The 19,577-nt window shown below is 37.1% G+C and overlaps 1 protein-coding gene across 3 annotated transcripts in view; it reads right to left on the reverse strand.

Annotated features, from left to right (window-relative positions):
• Sirt6 (sirtuin 6) overlaps positions 1 to 11,362 on the reverse strand; it is a 130,657-nt gene extending 119,295 nt beyond the window's left edge. For all 3 annotated transcript variants that reach the window (XR_016549172.1, XR_016549173.1, XM_090401738.1), the window contains exon 1: positions 11,012 to 11,362. Coding sequence is in view for 1 of the 3 variants with exons in the window: in XM_090401738.1 (XP_090257864.1) it covers positions 11,012 to 11,077 (66 nt within the window). In the remaining 2 variants the exon portion in view is untranslated. The remainder of the gene's footprint in view (positions 1 to 11,011) is intronic.
• Positions 11,363 to 19,577: the final 8,215 nt, after the last annotated feature.

The raw sequence follows: 19,577 nt of genomic DNA on the forward strand, positions 1-19,577 counted from the left end.
TACCCAGCTCTCAGATTCATAAGTTAATATTGGTTTGAACACTACCTTGTATACAGATAGTTTAGTGTTTTGACTAATCTCTCTCTCTCTCTTGTTCCATATAAATTTATGCTGTTGACTTCCTACTCTACCTGCTTTGCTAATTCTGCTGTCTATTTCCAAATTTAATTTGCATCTTCATTAAAAAGTGTGCCTAAATAGTTGAAATGTTTTATCTATTCTATAGGTTATCCATTTGGGATAAAGTTGATGTTTGCAATGTTTCTGCCTATTTTCATTATATTTGGTTTTTACAGGACAAGTCTGCAGGATTCCCTGACAATTCAATTTTGTCAGGGAATCCTGGAGTATAACATCATCTTAACATCTCCAATGATATCAGGTTTAATACCACTTTCCTATATAATGTGATTCATATAGATAATGTACGCCCTTGTCTCACACCTGATTTAACATCAAACTATCTTCTTGTACTGCCTTCAATTCTAACTTCTGTTTTACAACTCGAATAAAGACTACGTATTGCTTGATATAATGTCCCATTTATACCATATAACTGGAGCATTTTGAGCAGCTTTTCTCTTGGCACCTTCTCACATGCCTTTTCCAGATCTACAAAACTTAAATACAGACCCTTGTTATATTCCCATTATTTCTCAACTATTTTTCTTAAAGATAAAATATGATCCTCACAACTCCTCCACAATTTTTCTTAGCTGTTTCTCAAGAATACTTGCATAAACATTACCAGGAACATTCAGTAGAGAAATTCACTGTAATTTTCACATTCAGCTTTATTCCCTTTTTTTATAGATGGGTACTATGAGCACTCTACTCCAATCATCTGGAACTCAACCTTCTGACCAGGCTTTTTGAATTATGCAGTGTAGCTACTGTAAATCTTTTTACCTCCATATTTTAGCATTTCTAGTTGAATATCATCTACTCCAGTGGCCTTTCCACATTTCAGGTTTGTGATAGCTTTTTCTACTTCAAATGAGAGGCAGGTTTTTTTCGTGCAGAGTTGTGAATGATTGGAATGCCTTGCCTGAGAGTGTGGTGTCTGCAAGGAGTTTGAATGTGTTTAAGACCCGGTATGATGAGATGTGTGTGAGATAAAAGGACCTCCTAGATGAGTCTTTGACTCCATGAGGTCTTGTTTAATAATAATAATAATAATAAATGCAGATATATATTCCAGATGGCATTCCTATTGAGTATTTGCTTGTTTCAATCTTTCAAATAATTACTCTATATATCAAGAATATTTTTATCCTCAATTTTCATGTCTCCTTTATCATATGTAATTCCTCAATTTCTGAGCTTTTTTAATAGCCTCCAGAACATTTCACCACCTTCCTAATATTTATTTTCTATTCTTACCAAAGTCTCCCATGACTTTTGTTTAGTTAATTTTACACAATGCTTTGCTTTCTTACATTTTTCTCTGTATTCCTTAAGAACACAAGCTGACTTACTGGCAGAAACATCCAATATGCTTTCTTCTTTTCCTTGACTATCTCTTTAACTTCCGGAATCCACCATGAGTTCTGATTTTTCTATTCTTACAGATTACCTTACCACATGCCTCTCTGGCTGAATCAATCAAAGTGTTCTTTAGGGTTTGCCACTGAATTTCCAAGGTCTGGTATTTGTTTTCAAACTCTTTCACAGTTTTCCTTGAATAATGTTTGTGTATTTGAGTCTACAGTTCACATCTGATAGCTGTTCAACTTGGATTCATTTCAAAACTTTCTTACACACACACACACCCTTCTTTTCAATATGAAGCTCAATTTTATCCCACTCAACACTAAATGGTGATCACTTCCTATTTCAAATCCTTCTACCAATCCTGATTCCACAGACCTCACACTATGGTGGAGTGAGGTCTGTGGAATCCTGAACCTCAGAATTTTTTTTTTTCTATCACTTCCTCATCTCAATGAAACCCAGAGTATAGTCTAGATGTAGTTATACCAAAGTTATGTGTTTATCACTAAAACACAGCAAGAACAGGATGGGGAATTGCTATTGATAGCAGATGAACTTCAGCCAAACAGGATAAGAATTAAGTAGGAGGTTAGGAGATAAAATGTGTAGTTAGTTGCTATTATAGGCCACGGGATGCATCACTGAATAAGCTTGATGAGAAAAGGCAAATAATTATATGGGAGACTTCAACTATGGGAACATAAATTGGAAGGAGTATAGTAAAGGCAGACGGAAATAGAATTTATGCAGATGCAGTATTGCATCAGAAGATTTGTCTTACCCAAGGTGCTGACATTGCTCCTGTTGTTCTGAATTCTCTAGGCATTCAGAACAACAGGAGCATGGCTTGGCTAGTTCTTCTTGGACAAAAGTTATTAGCATTAGTGAACTATGGCTGACAGAAAATGATATAGTTAGTTGGAAACAATGTGATGTGTATAGTATTTTCAGGGAGGATAAAGAGAAAAGGACAAAGTATGAGTACTGTTAATAAAAGCTGATGAAATGCATCAACAAAGATTAAGAGCTCAGCTGGAGGTCAGTGAAAGGGCCAAACTTTGTCCTGTTGGCCTTCATTTGGTATAAGATGGAGGCCAGCAGGAAAAAATACACAGTTAGTTGCTGCTATAGACCAGGGGATGCAAAGGAGGATGTGGATGGTATTCATCAGCAAATAAGCTGAATGAATGTTGGAAGTTTTTTCCACTTGGTTATATTATAAATTAACGAGTTTTAATTTATTATTATTATTATTACATCACACCTCCAGGGAGTCCAAAGACTCATCGAGGGAGGGCATCTACTCTACAACTCTTCGTCTCACTACTCCACAAACCTTCATTATCTACCACCAACGCCATCTATCGCTGACTACACCACTAGTGCTTTCACAGATAATCACAAACATCCATGCCCAAGGCGGGATTCGAACCCGCAGCCTTCTGGCTGGAGAGCGGATACGCTAACCACTTGGCCAACCAGGCCGGCAAGTGGAAAGGTTTCAACATCTATTTCTAATCCAGAGTATTTTAATAATAAGGTGCAACACCTTTCGGTTACTCACATATGGAAATATGACTTCTGCATTACTTCAACCTTGGTATCACTTCTGGGTCTGGTTCCCACTGATGAGACCTCAAAAAAGGTTGAAACTGGTATGGGTAGTGACCCTTCCCATAATGCATGTCCTAGGATATGTGCTTTGCATTATTATTATTATTATTCATGACACCTCCAAGAAGTACGAAGACTAATTGCAGTAGGACACCTATTGTACAACTCTCCGTCTCCACCACTACACCGATCCTCTACTACCAAACATCTACATCAGCGCCATCTACTGCCCACCACCACAGCTAGTATTTTTTGTCTGTAAATTGCATGTGTTCTGAAGGGCCGATTTTTCTGTATGCAGGATGAAAAACCCGAGTTTCCGGGAGAAAAACAGCAGGCCACAAGGCTGAGCGTAACAAATTATCAATCGATTAGCATCTCATGAGCGGTGTGGTCAAAGTATTGGAGAAATTGATTAAGAGAAAAATTCAGGAATGGATAGACAGAGATAGGATAATATACATGGGGAAAGTATGGTCTTGTGAAGGAAAGGATATGTCATCTCTAAGTAACTTACTCGCTTTTTTAAAATAAAGTGACAGCTGAGTTGAATAAAATTAATGGCTATATGGTGTTAATGGCAAACTTTGCAAAGGCTTTTGATAGGATACTGAATGAAATTTTGTTATTATTGTTATTATTTTGTGACACCTTCAAAGAGTCCAAAGACTCACCAAAGTTGGACAACTACTCTACAACTCTCCGTCTCCACCACTACACCGAACCTCTACTACCATCATCATCTATTGCTCACCACCACCACCACTAGTATTTTTTGTCTGTAAATTGCATGTGTTCTGAAAGGCAGATTTGTCTGTATGTGGGATGAAAAACCGAGTTTCTGAAAGGAAAAAACCCTGCTACCTCCGTATGAAATCGACAAACTCACCTTCAATTAAAAAAATCCATATAAAGATTCCCTCCTATCACGACGCGAATTGAACTTAGGCCTTTTCCAATTGAAGGGCACAATGTACTGTCATTCTTTCAATTGAGTTACGAAGGTGCTTATATAAACTGCAATAAATAGGAATGGATATGAAGCTAGTCATGTGGATTAACCATGCTACCGGCCAAGACGTCTATAGACATCAAGGTTATCATGGATGCGAAGTGCATAATAAAATTGTAATACCATTGATATTACATTGAAATATATGATTGATAAAAAGCATATGAGGATGTGTATTTGATCCATAATAGCTTGTAAGGTGGTTAAGAAGGTGGTTATGGAGATATCAGACAATGGTTTATTCAGGAGTTGAGAAGAAGGCATGTCACTAGTAGTGTGCCAGAGGATTCTGTAGTTAGGCCACTACAATTTAATTTATACTTTAGTGATATAAAAATGTTCTGAGGGGAAATATTCAGTTGCTTGCAGCTGATGATGATTTAAAATTGGCAAGAATAATAGTCAATACAGACGATGTTGAATTCGTGCACAATGATTTAAACAAACTGATAGTATGGGCAAAGGAAAATGGATATATCAGTTTAATGTTGCAAAGTATAAGGTTATGCATTTTAGACTAAAAAGATTACCAGCTATATACTACAGTACAGGAAATTCGTGAAGCAAAGGATTTGGGGATTTTTGGTAGATAGGGAGATGAGGTTCAGATGGCATATTGCAAAAGTAACTAAAATTACCTGGTGGTTCAAGAACACCCTGACAAGCAGAGATAAGGATAACAAAGGGTCATCATGAAAACAGAATGAGAGTATGGTTAGCAAGGTTGAAAGGACTAGATTTTTTGCTTGGAGAGTGGTGAATGAATGGAATAAGTTGTCAGAGTCTGTTGTAAATGCTATGTAGGTGAATAAGCTGAAAGCAAAGTATGAGATATATTGTGTAAATGTTAGTGCTTTTGGCATAATACTTTGGGCATCTCTCAATGAATTCACAGAGTTCAGGGAGTTGTCTGTCTAATAATGATAATAATAACAGAACACATGATTTTTCTAGGAGATAAGCTCTTTGAGAGTATAAAATGCATGGTTTGTAGACAGGTAAATTATTTTTTTGGAGGGGGAGGGGTTCTGGAAATTTTATTCAAATATCATATGGTACTGTTATTGTATTTTATATAGCCTTGTTAGCTTTTAGTGGATTCTTTAGTAACCATGCAAATTATTATTATCAACACCCGACCTCCATGGAGTTAGAGACTCATCATCATGATGGATAAAATATATCAAAAATATGTTTCACATCCACGTTATTTCAATAGTATCCAAATGTTACATTTATTTTAATGGACACTTTCATTAACCACCATATTGGCCATGACGTGTTGTTGTTTTAATGAATATCAGAAAAAGTATTTTTGAATGCTGGAGCTCAGTTGGGAAAACTATTTCACTAAAGAAAACAGATCTTGCTCCCATAGTTAAGATGCTAGTAATCCCAATATTTTGAAGGGTAGTGGCAGTGTGTTTATATGCTGTCTGCTGTTTATTGGTCAGCACAGAATCTTTAACAACCAATGGAAAGATGAGTGATAAAATCTGGGGCAGTGATGTATTAGTAAAGGAACACAAGTGATCACCACTCTCATATTTACTTTGTAGTGCCATTTCCCTAATTCCACATGATGTACCATGTAAAATAAGCAATATATTCCACTTTTTTTTTTAACTGTGTATTACAGGTGACAAGTATATCAAAGAATATACTTGTCACCTGTAACTTGTGGTGTGGTAATTCAATGGTAAAAAGGATAGGTTGGTGTTGTTTTATCTAGGAAACTGAGTGGGCTGGAAAGATTTTTATGTTATGGCCAAATTGCAAAAACATCATTTGCATATTTAACCCAAACCTTTGATTTTAAAAGAGAGCAGAACTGAATGGCTTTTCCTGAAAAATTGATGTTTGTGATGTGGGACGTGATGAAGTATCTTAGCTAAGCATTCCTTCTGAAGAAATTGTTTGCTAAATAAAACAGTCTGAATGAAGGACAGGCATGTAACAAGAGGGATGATTATTATTATTACAAGGGTATCTCCATGGAGTAAGATGACTCATCACCAGAGACTTGCACTAACCTTTATATACACATTACCTATCATACCTCTCTTTAAACTCATTCACTCTCAAGGCAATCACAACTAATTCTGATAATCCATTCCACTCACTCACCACTCCTCAAACAAAAAATGTAGTCCGCACCCCCTTACTAACCACATGCCTACACAACTTCCAGGGATAACCTCTAGTTCTCTATTTGTTACGTATTGAAAATTTTCATTAACCTTATAGAACTCCTTTAATAACTAAGTTTCTACCATGTCACCTCTTTTCCTTCTATGAACTAAACTTTTCAACCCCACACACCTTCAACTTGTCCTCATAGGAAACATTCCACACATCCATCATAAGCTTAGTCACTTGTCTCTGAATCTGCTCTATCACCTCCAGATTCCCAAGAAACCCAGGTGACCAAATCTGTGCACAGTAGTCAAGATACGGTCAAATCATAACCTTACAAAGAGGGATAATAACCTCCCTATCTTTACTTTTAATGTGTTCTTCAACATCCAAGTAATACTCTGCGCAATTTCATCAACTTTTTCAATATACCCTCTGAACTTCAATGAACTTCTACTCTCTATCCACCATTTTCCCCCAAGTCCCTATAATTATCAATTATAATTATATAAAGCCATGCTGACCACCATAGATTATTGTATTCTTATCCACACACTGCTGGAATTTACCTTAACCAGAATTTCCAGTACTCTAATATATTCAGAACAAATTCTCATTGAATATTACAGCAGGAATTTGTTTTCATTAGTACATTACAAAATTAGTGACCATAATAGATCACTTGGAAACATGAGAGACATTGAATCTGACAATGAGTTGGATAAAGGAAATGGTTACAAGATGATTCCGAGGGATTTTGCAAAGGCATTTGACAGATATGATATTGAACTCTGTTATACAAATCATAACAATGGAATGGATATGACTCCAGTTATATCGATAAAAGGGTAGATTCTGGACAGTTACCAAAAAGCAGTATATGGAGGAGAAGAATCCAGGCAAAAGCATGTGATTAGTAGTATGCCACATTCAGGGCTAAGACCACTACTGTTTAATTTGTATATAAATGATATAGGAAATAACCTGAAACTGTACTCCATCAATCAGGAAATAGGTGAAGCTAGAGATTCAGGAGTGGTGGTAGAAAAAGAGCTACAGCTTAGAAGACATACTACTAATGTTGCTAAAGTAGCTCATAAGATTACTTGGCTATTGAAGAACACACTAACAAGCAGAGATAAGGAAGTTGTTATTCCACTTTATAAGGCCTTTATATATACACATCTGGATTACTATGCTCAGGTCTCGTCTTCTGGATTTCTTGGGGATGACAAAGCAGTGGAGCAGATTCAGAGGCAAACAACCAAAATGGGTTATCCCTGGAAGTAGTCTGTGGAATGTTACCTATGAAGATAGATTCAGGGTATGCGGATTGCAGAAATTGGTTGATAGGAGAAAAAGAGGGGATATGACAGAAACATTTATGTTGCTTAAAGGGTTTTATAGAATTGATACAGGGAAAATATTTCAGCACTCAGCTAGAGGGGGCAAAAACAAGAGGTTATCCCTGGAAGTTGAATAAAGGTTTTGTTAGTAAGGGGTGCGAGGACTACATTTTTTGCTTGGAAAGTGGTGAATGGGTTACCAGAGTCAGCGGTAAGTGCTTTGTCTGTTAATGGGCTCAAGGAGAAGTATGTGAAAAATTGCATGGATAGTTTGGTTCTCTTTATAAGGCCTTTATACATACGCATCTGGAATATTATGCTCAGGTCTGGTCTTCTGGGTTTCTTGGAGATGACGAAGCAGCGGAGCAAATTCAGAGACTCATCTCATGAGGAGTCTTTGTACTCTATGGAAGTGCCCGTACAATAACAATAATAATAAAAAACACTGAGTAAGAAATTAAAAAAATGGAGTTTAACTCATATTATAAAAATAAATTATGCTTGATAAGAAAATTTACTCTTTACCTAAGAGGGAGCAAACAAAAGTACAAATGTAGTCTCTTCAAGTACAAATGCTTGGGTAAAGAATAAAAAAGAAGAATATAATTTCTTGTAAAAAAAAAAAATATATATATATATATATATATATATATATATATATGTAGAAAGTAATTTACCTTGGGTATAATAAATGTTAAAGATACCAAGCTATTTTAAACCTGGTTTTACTCCATTTCCCAAGTAAACAAACAGACAAACAAGTCAAGTTTGCGCCTGCAAGTATTGCAAGTCTAGGTGACCCCACACGTAGTGCAAGTCAAGGCAACTCATGGTAAAGGTGGATAAGCTCTGATCACTATTCTTAATATTTACCCTTAATGCAAAGCACATCTCCTGGAGGAGATGTATGATGCTATGTATTAAAGGCAAGGGGGGCCACTACCCAGACCGGTTTCGACCTTTATTGAGGTCTCGTCAGTGGGAGCCAGGCTAGAAATACCAAGATTTTAGTAATACAGAGCTTAAGTATTTTACCAGAACAAGTTACCATAAGGTGTTTTAACCTTATTATAGCTTGGTATCTTTAACATTTATTATAGCTTGGTATCTTTAACATTTATTATATCCAAGGTAAAATACTTTCTACATCTATCTCTCATCCTGAGATATTTATTTAATAAGATTAAAACACCTTATGGTAACTTGTTTTGGTAAAATACTTATAAGCTCTGTATTACTAAAATCTTGGTATTTCTAGCCTGGCTCCCACTGATGAGACCTCAATAAAGGTCGAAACCGGTCTGGGTAGTGGCCCCTTGCCTTTAATACATAGCATCATACATCTCCTCCAGGAGATGTGCTTTGCATTAAGGGTAAATATTAAGAATAGTGATCAGAGCTTATCCACCTTTACGAGTTGCTTTGACTTGTACTACATGCGGGGTCACCTAGACTTGCAATACTTGCAGGTGCAAATTTGACTTACTTGTCTGTTTGCTTACTTGGGAAATGGAGTAAAACCAGGTTTAAAATAGCTTGGTATCTTTAAAATAGGCAAGGGGCCCCTTGCCTTTAATACAATGCATCATACATCTTCTCCAAGAGATGTGCTTTGCATTAAGGGTAAATATTAAGATTAGTGATCAGAGCTTATTCTACTTTTACCATGAGTTGCCTTGGTCTTGCACTATGTGCAGGATCAGCTAGACTTGCAACCCTTGCAGGTGCAAATAAGGTTAAATAAGGCTTGACTTGTTTGTCTGTTTGCTTACTTGGGAAATGGAGTAAAACCAGGTTTAAAATAGCTTGGTATCTTTAACATTTATTATACCCAAGGTAAAATACTTTCTACATATATATATATGTTAATCTAGTTAATCTATCACTGCCAGGCTTTTCAGTTTATCAACCCTTGGGTAGCATTCCACACAGTCTGAAAGTTAGCATCCTTTCTCGATTCTCCTAGACAGAATGGAACCCTGCACCCTTATCATATGCTAGAATTTAAAGAGGGTACTGTTACCGAGAGATGTGTTATTTTGTTCCAATTGGAGGACTGACCATCATCTGAACTAACGAATATAAGGATTATATTTGTTATCATAACACCAACACTTTTTCTAGTAGAGTAAGCCCTGACTGCCAGCCATAAAGTCTCCTGGAAAACTGCCAAAGCTTATCCACAAGTTCTGTTTCCCACTTCAAAGATTACAAGCTTATACACAAACCAAACTTTAACATTGATGCCTGTCTCTGTTGTCTTTTTGATTTATACAAAATATGAAGGACTATGCATGTATTTCTCTTTCCATAACCCATACCCTATCCATAACGAAGGTGGCCACACTGCCTCCAATTGGCAAAAGTGACCATGACTTGAGAGACTGTAAAACAGGATGAAGGAATTTTTGTTAGTGCAATAATAATTATACCTTAATAATATCCCTTTCAAATTTAATTCTATTGTCACTCACTCATTCATTGAATGACTACATTTCATTTAAACAAATTCCTTCTCATCTTTTGATTTCATGATCTTTTGGGATGAGAATGTGGACTTCCTGCAATAAGTCTTTTGACTCCATGGAAACCATGTATGATGTTATTTATTAATAATAACAACAATTTTTCTATACTGAAGACAGCTTTATTATCAAATCAAAAATGTTTGTAGCTAATTAAATATAGATTTTTATCAGGCAGATTCCAATCCATTTTTCATTCCTGAACATAAATATTCAGAGAACTAAGAATGATGTCTTTAATCCTGCTTACAAAGTATTTTTAATTATACAGAAAGGACTGAAAGAGCAGATAACTCTGAATGAGATGCCAATTTCTTGGTTAAGTAATAATTCGCTGTCTATCAGTTATCAACCTTGTATAGTTGTTTTCTTCATATAATTTAAGTACAAAATTCTTAAAATTCTGGAAGTGTATGGAATTAATTTTCAAATTATGAAGATACTCAACGAAAGTGTTTGAGCGGGGAGGGGGGAGGCTTTGAACTCTTTAAGTGGAATTGAGAGTATTAAATTAATTTGAATTCCACGCAATGGGTCCAACGAAAGTACTCGGGGGGGGGGGGGGGATTAAACGGAAAACCCATCCAAAACTCTGAAAGGCAGGCATTTGTTGTGTGTGTAGTCAAGCTACGTTTCCAGTTACCAGGACCGCAATCAATGAACCCTTTCAAAATTTGCATGCGTATAAGATAATTTTATCTAAAATTATTTTTGGCTTTATCTCCATCTGTATAAAGATGATTTTATAAACAGCATGAGCAATATTATATGCTGTACCATGACAGATTATTAAAATAAAGTTTAGTACGTATTATACTAGAACATAAAAAAAATGTGGCAGATACACATATATACATTTTCACAAATTTTGTTGTTGCTCCTACCTCAGGCACACCGCATATTCCTTTGTTTTCATAATCGGAGAGACCTTCAGCATAACTGCATGACATTTTCAAAATTCAGTTTCTTCACTATTAATTTAAAAGTACAGATTTCTATAAATGGAATGACAATGTAAGTAACCACGAAGAGCACATTTAATATGTTATATATTAAATTAAATAATGCGTTTGCAAAGGATAAAAAGCGAACAGTCAAAATAAATCGCTAATAATATATGAAGCTATGATTTCCAAGTATTTCTCTTTGTATAAATCTCCTTTTACTGACACAAGACTGGTCTTATTCCGTTTTTTTGGGTAACCATAGAAATCCTCATTAAACATTAAATACTCTTCGGCGCATGCACCTAACATTGAAGAAAATCAAATGCCAATTGAACTTTCCAAACAACTAGAATTTCATTCCGAGTTATACGGATTTATTGCATTTCCAAACATTCATGAGCAAATATTAGGGTTACGTTTTTCATTGCGGAGTAATCGTTATTTAATACGTGATGGATCTTAAAGTTTGGGAGATGAGTCTATAAATTATTACGGAGAAATGAAGATGGAAAAGACTTCGGTTCTATAATTGTCAAGAAGCAAGGAATCTTACAAAGACAGTTACGACTGAAGAGAATTAGAGTACGGAAGCAGTGTCAAATACTCGCGTTTTTTCCTCTCGCTCAACAAACCGGCCAGGAAACATACGCAATCAGCATATAAAAATAGGATATAGTTGGTGGTAGATTATTATTATTATTATTACGGGCAACTCCAAGGAGTCCATAGACTCATCGAGGAAGGTCCTAACATCATGTCGAGAACAACTATTCCACATTCACACAGTATCTATCATACCTCGCCTTGAACTCATTTACAGTCATGGCACTCACAACAGACTCTGGCAGCATATTCCACTCATTCACCACTCTCCAAGTAAAAACCTAGATCTAACACTATTTCTAACCACGCTCTTGCCCAGCTTCCCTGAATGGCCCTAGTCCTCCCAACACCAATCCTATTCTCAAAAATATCTTCTCAATTAATCTTATAGAAACCCATCAGTAATTTTAATGTCTCAATCATATAACCCCTTTTCTGCCTATCAACTAATTTCTGCAACCCACAAATCTTCAACCTGTTCTCCTAAGGTTCATTCCATAGACTTGCTATCATCTTGGTCACTCGTCTCTGTATCCTCTTCACGTGCTCCCCATCAATTAGAAACCCTGCGCCCATATCTGGGCACAGTAGTCCAGGTGGGGCCTTATCAAGGCTCGATACAGAGGAACAATAATCTGTTTGTCTCTGTTCGTTAAAGTTTTTTCAGCAACCAAGTGATTTTATGAGCTGATTTAGCCACTTTTGCAATGTGTTGCCTAGACTTCAACTCCCTATCCACCAACACTCCCAAATCCCTGGCCTCGTCAATCTCCTGGAGTACAGTCCCACCAATGTCATATCCTGCTGCTAATCTTTTCACCCAAAAATGCATAACCTTACATTTTGCCACATTAAATTGATATCCATTCTCTTTAGCCCAGTCCGCCAAACTATCCAAATCAACCTGCAAAATTTTGACATCCTGTGCACTCACTATTGCTCTACCCAACTTTGCATCATAAGCCTGTGTAGCTCAGCGGATGTTTTGTGCTTGGACTCTGACCAGAGCAGACGTATTTTATTGTGCTCCGCGTCCATAGTGTTTAGTGCTTTGTTGAAGGATTAAGAGCGTCGTAAGGCGATTAGCAGTGCCCTCGCCCACGATTGCTAAATGCTTTCCGTGAAAATGGCTACTGTCTCGGGAACATCGTCAAGTAATCCGACCGTCCCTAGTCTGGCCGTTCGTCAAGAGAACTCCACCAAAGTAAACGGATCGAAAAATAATTTATCGGGAAACGCTACAGTTTCTTCCATGGATACCAACGTAGACATCATATCTTCAATAAAGCTGCCCGAGGAATTGGACTGGAGTAAGGCCTGCATCTTACAGTGCGACCCAGCTGGAGCTCCGTACACCGAGGAAGACATCATAGAAAGCCTCAAATCCAAGGTAAGAGGTTCAGATGTCTGGCACCTCGGTGTCCTCAAATATAACTATATTTTCCTTATTTCCTTTAAGTCCATTGCTGTGAAAGAAACGTTTGTAAATTTTAAAGAATTGGATGTATGTAAACGTAAATGCAAAATCCTACCAATATCTAAAAATCGTAAGGTAGATATTATTATACACTGGTTACCCCCCCAAATCCCAAACAGACTGGTGTCAATGCACTTCGAAAAATTTGGAAAAATCGAATGCATTGAACAAGTCACCAGTAACACCAGGGACAAAGAGTGGGCACATGTCCTTTCTAACAAAAGAAAAGTAACCATTAACCTGAACGAAGGCGCCAAAACTGAAGAAATACCGTATGTCATTAAAGTTCAAAAAATGACGGGAATAGTAATCATCCCAGGACGCCCCCCTACATGCTTTCGCTGCAGGAAAATTGGTCACTTAAGGAAAGAATGCAGTGCTCCGAAATGCGAGCAGTGTAACCGAATAGGCCATAACATGAAAGAATGTCCTGGGCAGACATACGCATCGATGTTAGCCAAACGAACTGCTGCAGACCAGCCAAGTACACAAAATGAGCTGGAAAAAGCAGACGATGTTCAAGAGAACAACTTAGAAAACATGCAACTGAAAAAAGTAAACGAAAAAAATACATCCGAAGATACTAGCAAAAAAATACTCCCAAATAAGCAGCAAGAAGAGGGAACACCGTGTGTAACCTCTGAAGAAAATATATGTAGAGAGGACACTACAGAAGAAGAAAAAAATGCCGGAAAAGATGAACTGCAAGAAGCAGAAACATCTTGCATAACCTCTCAGGAACAAAACTGCAGAGAAGACACGGCAGGAAAAAAAGAATTTGTCAAGAAGAATGATAAAGAGGAGCTTACTATAAGTCCAGAAAATCTGGGTGGAAATGGAAAAAGCCCAAGTGCTTTCACCCCACAGAGAAGGAACAAAATGAAATTTACGCCTAATGTAAAAGCAAAAAGAGAAAAAGATAAAGTAAAAACTCAGAGAGGAAAGAACTGCTGATTTCAAAAATTATGAAGAAACCAATTAATATAGTGAGCATTAATTGCAATGGTCTAAACAGTCAGCAGTCACAGAAATTATTAAGAAACATGATACATCAGAACCACACAGATATTGTAATGCTACAAGACACGAGACTAAACACAGACTCAGAAACAGAAAAAAAATTTCACAGAAGCCTGCAATGTCATTACTACATCGTTGGCGAGCCAGCACAAGGTAATGGCATTGCAGGATTATCAACCCTCATAAGAAAAAAAAGCAACATACAAATCATATCCCACAGCACCATAATAGAACACAGAGCCCTCGAGGTTGAAGTGGTCTGGGGAGATCAAATAGTGTCGTTAATAAACATCTACGGCCCTACCAATCATAACAGCAAAAAACACTTCTGGGAAACACTTGGAAATAAAATGCTAAACATAAAAAACATCATAGCAGCCGGGGACATGAACTTTACCGAAAACAACAATATAGACAAGGAAATTAAAAACACTTCAACAAAGAACAACTTCACACACATAATACAACGATGTAATATAAAGGACACATTTCGCATACTATATCCTACACGGAGGGAGTACACACATTTTTCCCCCACCAATGCCTCACGGCTAGACAGAATATACATAAGCCAGCATCTAAAGTCCACTGTTAAGGAAGTTTGCCATGCACCACTAACTTTTAGTGACCACCACTTGGTCAAGGCTAAACTGTCCCTTGAGACCTTAGACAGCAACATATACACTAACAGAACCTACCCACTATGGAAACTAAATAACAGCATTATTAACACAGATCAATTTACATCGGAAATTAAACAAATACTAGACAATATAATAAAAATAACAAATGTAACGGAGGCATGGAACAAATTTAAAATACAAGTAAAAAAAGCCGCCATAAAGATAGGGAAACAAAAAAAATACAACACAAACAAAGAAAAAATAAACATAATTAATGAACTAATGCAGAAATACAACACAGACAGAACCCTTTCAGAAAATAAAATAGCCATTAATGCACTCAGAGCAAAACTAAAACAAATTGAAATAAAAGAGGCTGAAGGGGCCTGGGTTCGCGCTAAAATAAAAACAATGGAACAAGATGAAGGAAGGACCAAAGCTGCGTGGCTCTTTGAAGAGCAAAAAAAGCAGAAAGCTCAATTTAATAAAATAAAACACGAGGGGGTAGAAATCGAGGGAGATGCAAATCTCCTTCGATTCTTCCACTCACAATACACGAATACATTCTCTGAAAAAGAAAATGACGAAACAGAAACACAAAACTTCTTGACACAACTACCAAGACTCACAGACAAGGAAGCAGAACACATAGACTCACCAATCACGCCAACAGAATGCAAGAAAATCATAAAATCCCTATCATTACACAAATCCCCAGGACCCGACGGCCTCACTGCGGAGTTTTACAAAGCGTACTACCCCATGTTTGAGACACTATTTGTGAAAATGCTATCCGAAATACACAATTCGGAGAGCATCCCAGAACAGTTCAACCTCGGCTACATAGCATTAATTCCCAAAAAGAAAGACACAGCAAACAACGAAGAGACACAATGGAGAGGAATTACACTTCTCAATACAGATCAAAAAATTTTAACTAAAATTATTTCCGAAAGAGTGCAGAGACACATAAACCAGATCATATCCAAATCCCAAACCTGCGGAATAAAAGGCCGAAAAATAGAGGACAATATCCTTCAAATTCGATGTATATACGAGCACTACCAGGCAACACAACAACCATGTCTACTGGTAGGTCTCGACATTGAAAAGGCCTTTGACTCAGTGAGTCATCATTACCTACATGAAGTCATCAAAGCTGCAGGTTTTGGGAAAAAATTTCAGAATCTGATTTCAAATATTTACACCACAGCAGAGTCTCGCCTAATCATAAACAAGAAACTGTCTGCACCGGTAAAAATTAAATGCTCGGTCAGACAAGGAGACAGTCTCTCTATGATCCTCTTTGGTCTCGCCTTAGAGCCGGTGATACGAGAAATATCTAAGCATCCCGGCATAGCGGGCACTCACATAGGAGGTGAAGGAAAAACAAAAGTGCTCGCCTATGCCGACGATGTAATACTAACCGTAACTACAGCCGAGTCCTTCACACTCGCATACAACATACTCAAAAAATTTGAAAAAGCGTCAGCACTCAAAGTAAACCTTCACAAGTGCCAAGGGATGTTCGTCGACAGGTGGGTAAAAAAGCCTACCATGCCGAACGACATAAAAATAGACAAACACCTACCACTACTGGGGATCATCATAGGAGAACAAATCCAACACAACACACAATGGGAGCTTGCACATACAAAAATAACCAAGAAAATTACACAGATGAGACACAGACAACTATCACTAACAAGTAAAGCTAAAATATGCAATCAATACCTACTGTCTAAGATATGGTACCTCATGAACAATACCAACTACAACGGTCAAGCAGTAGACAGAATACACAGAGAATGCGCAAAGTTCATCTGGGGTTCCAAATACGAACCCATCAGAAGATCCACAATATTCCATGACATTGAGGCGGGAGGACTCGGCTTAATAAACGTACACCTAAAAACTCTAAGTGCGAGAGCAAAAATCATAGAGAGAGCTTACACAGAGGAAAAAGCATGGAGCGCATATATAATATATTATATGCAGAAGATAATGCCCGACAAAGTAATATGTTCCCTTCCGCGCTCGAGTGGCAAAACACCCAGAATGTTTCACGAGATTGCGGAAGGTTACAATTTCATTAACAAATACATAGGAATAAACGAATTCTTGAAGATGAGACCTAAAGCAGCACATATCAAACTCACGCGCACAGTTATACCACCACCACAACACCGGGAGATTGAAAGAGGGACATTAAGACTATCAAAGGCACTTAAAAAAGCTTTCAATCTGCCCATAAACCCCAAATTAAAAACCTTCTACTACAAAGTACACCACGCTTGTTTGCCCACCAAAATGTGGTGCACAGCGAAAGGGATCCCTCTTCAAGGCCCCGCCAGATGTCATTTTTGCCCCCAACCAGAAACACTTTACCACTTAATGATGTACTGCCCTCACACCTCCCGAATATGGAACACGGTTCAAACATTCATAAAACACAAACAACCCTTTACAGAACACACATTATACTGGTTACACGAAGGGAAAATTAGCACAACTAAAGCAATCATTATTATAACAACCATGTACTCGATTTGGACATACAGATACGACAAAATTTACGGAAGGGAAACAGGACCAGACATACTCAGGAAAATAAACAACATACTAAAAGAAACAATCACAGATACCATAAACAGAAAGAAAATAACAAAACACCAATGGCGACAAATAGGTCTCATCTCAGAATTCGAAGAACAACTGCAAATCATAGAAATAAAGGACCCACCATAAATTAAAAAAAAAAAAAAAAACATAAAACACACATATACACGATAAAATATACATAAGCGAAAGAAAAGCATATTGTAAACTTCTTCATTAAGCTGTATAACCACTTGTACATTAATTGCTTTATGCTATAATTAGTTGTAATTCTGTGCATAATATTTGTCAATTATAGAGGTAGTAGTTTAGTTTTATGTATCAAAAAATGTCAATGACAGTTTATATAGTGGAAGAACCTGATGACATTTTGCATCCGGTAGGTAACTCAAATATCTGCCAAAATGTAACCCTCTCCTTCTATGTTAAAACAAATACTACACATGTATATAGACATTTGCAATCTGAAAATGATAATAATGAGGAAATAAATCATGTAATGATATGCAAAAACAAGTTTTATTAATTATATGTTAAGAACATTTATGATAAGTAAAGTAACTACATGTGTATGTATAAACATGATATATGTAAATAGCCCTTAACACTTCATGATAAAATAATAATGTATAATCCAAACTGTATATGTATAATGTACAATCCAAAATGTTCACAGCCAAATATAAAAGTGTCAAGTCAAACATAACAAAGGGCTATAAAGAAGTGTCTCCGAAAGAATAATTATATGTATTATAAGTAAAATAATCATATGCACAGAAGACGTATTGTAAAATATATTATATATTATATTATAAAATATTATATATATTATATTATGTAAAATAGTAATAGGCATAAATTGTACATAATATATATTATTAAGATCAAGAAATGTAAAATAAGCATTCTATGTACAAATGTATATATATTTATTTGGATTGTACGTAGATGCTTCATGGTTAATAAAATATTACTCAGCGGATGTGGCGTTTGCACACCGCCGCACTTGGCCGCATGAAGGAAGACTTGGTTTCGAGTCTAGTCGGCGACTAGAGGAAATTTTTCTAAGCCTTTTTTCGACCGGTTCCCGAGTTAGTCGATCTTTGGCACGGGCAAGCAGGTTTTTCCTCCCGGAAACTCGGGTTTTTCGTCCTGTAAACTCAAGAAAATCGACCGTAGAACCCACATTATTTCAGACATTAAATATATTGTGTTAGGGTTACAGACCACGAGATGGCGGCACATTTGAGCCGTCTCTCTTCACTGCGTACCGCTTAATTAGTGATAGCCTTGGGTCATCTATCTCTGATTGGTACCAGTGGAGATTGAACTGCCCACTCAGTCTCCAAAAGTTAAATAGGGCTAAATGGCCTCGCCTACTCCCGTATACGGGAATAAAAAGGCGTTAGCTGATTTTTTTTTTTTTTTAACTTTGCATCATCAGCAAACAAATGAACAGTTCCTCTCAGATCCTTTCCTATATCGTTAATGAACAAATTGAACAGCAGTGGTTTAAGAACAGAACCCTGCTGCACACCACTAGTCACGGGCCACTTTTTGACTCTACTCCTGAATAAACCACTCGCTGGTATCTCTCCATCAACCACCCTCCTATCCATCTCACCAGCCCTATATCCATCCCCATCTGCTCCAGTTTACTGATTAGAGTAACATGTGGTATCCTGTCAAAGGCCTTAACAAGGTCCAGTAGAATCACTGTAAACCTATTACTCTTATCTAGTTCAGCAGTCACTGTGTTATAAAACGTGAGCAAGTTACTGAGGCATGATCTACTCTTCACAAAACACTGCTATTCTCCATACAGTATCCCATTTTCATCTATCCACTCCTGTATTTTTCTCTTGACTATTTTCTCCAAGAACTTGACAACGATTCCTGTTATGCTGATCGGTCGGTAATTTACAGCAGCACTCTTGGAACCTTCTTTATGCAGTGGAACTATTTTCCCTTCTTTCCACCCCCTTGGGACTAACCCAGACTCGAGACTCAAATTATACAAAATGGTCAAGGGCACTGACAATTCTTCCACTCCTTCACGTATGACAGGAGCTGGTATACTATCCAATCCCACAGATGTATTGACATTGAGGTTTTGTAATAGATTATTCACCTCCACTTCATTCACCACAATTCCCGTGTA

The sequence above is a fragment of the Typopeltis vanoorti genome, chromosome 12 (assembly GCF_054136105.1).
Source record: "Typopeltis vanoorti isolate ZY-2024b chromosome 12, IOZ_Tvanoo_1.0, whole genome shotgun sequence".
Taxonomy (NCBI): domain Eukaryota; kingdom Metazoa; phylum Arthropoda; class Arachnida; order Uropygi; family Thelyphonidae; genus Typopeltis; species Typopeltis vanoorti.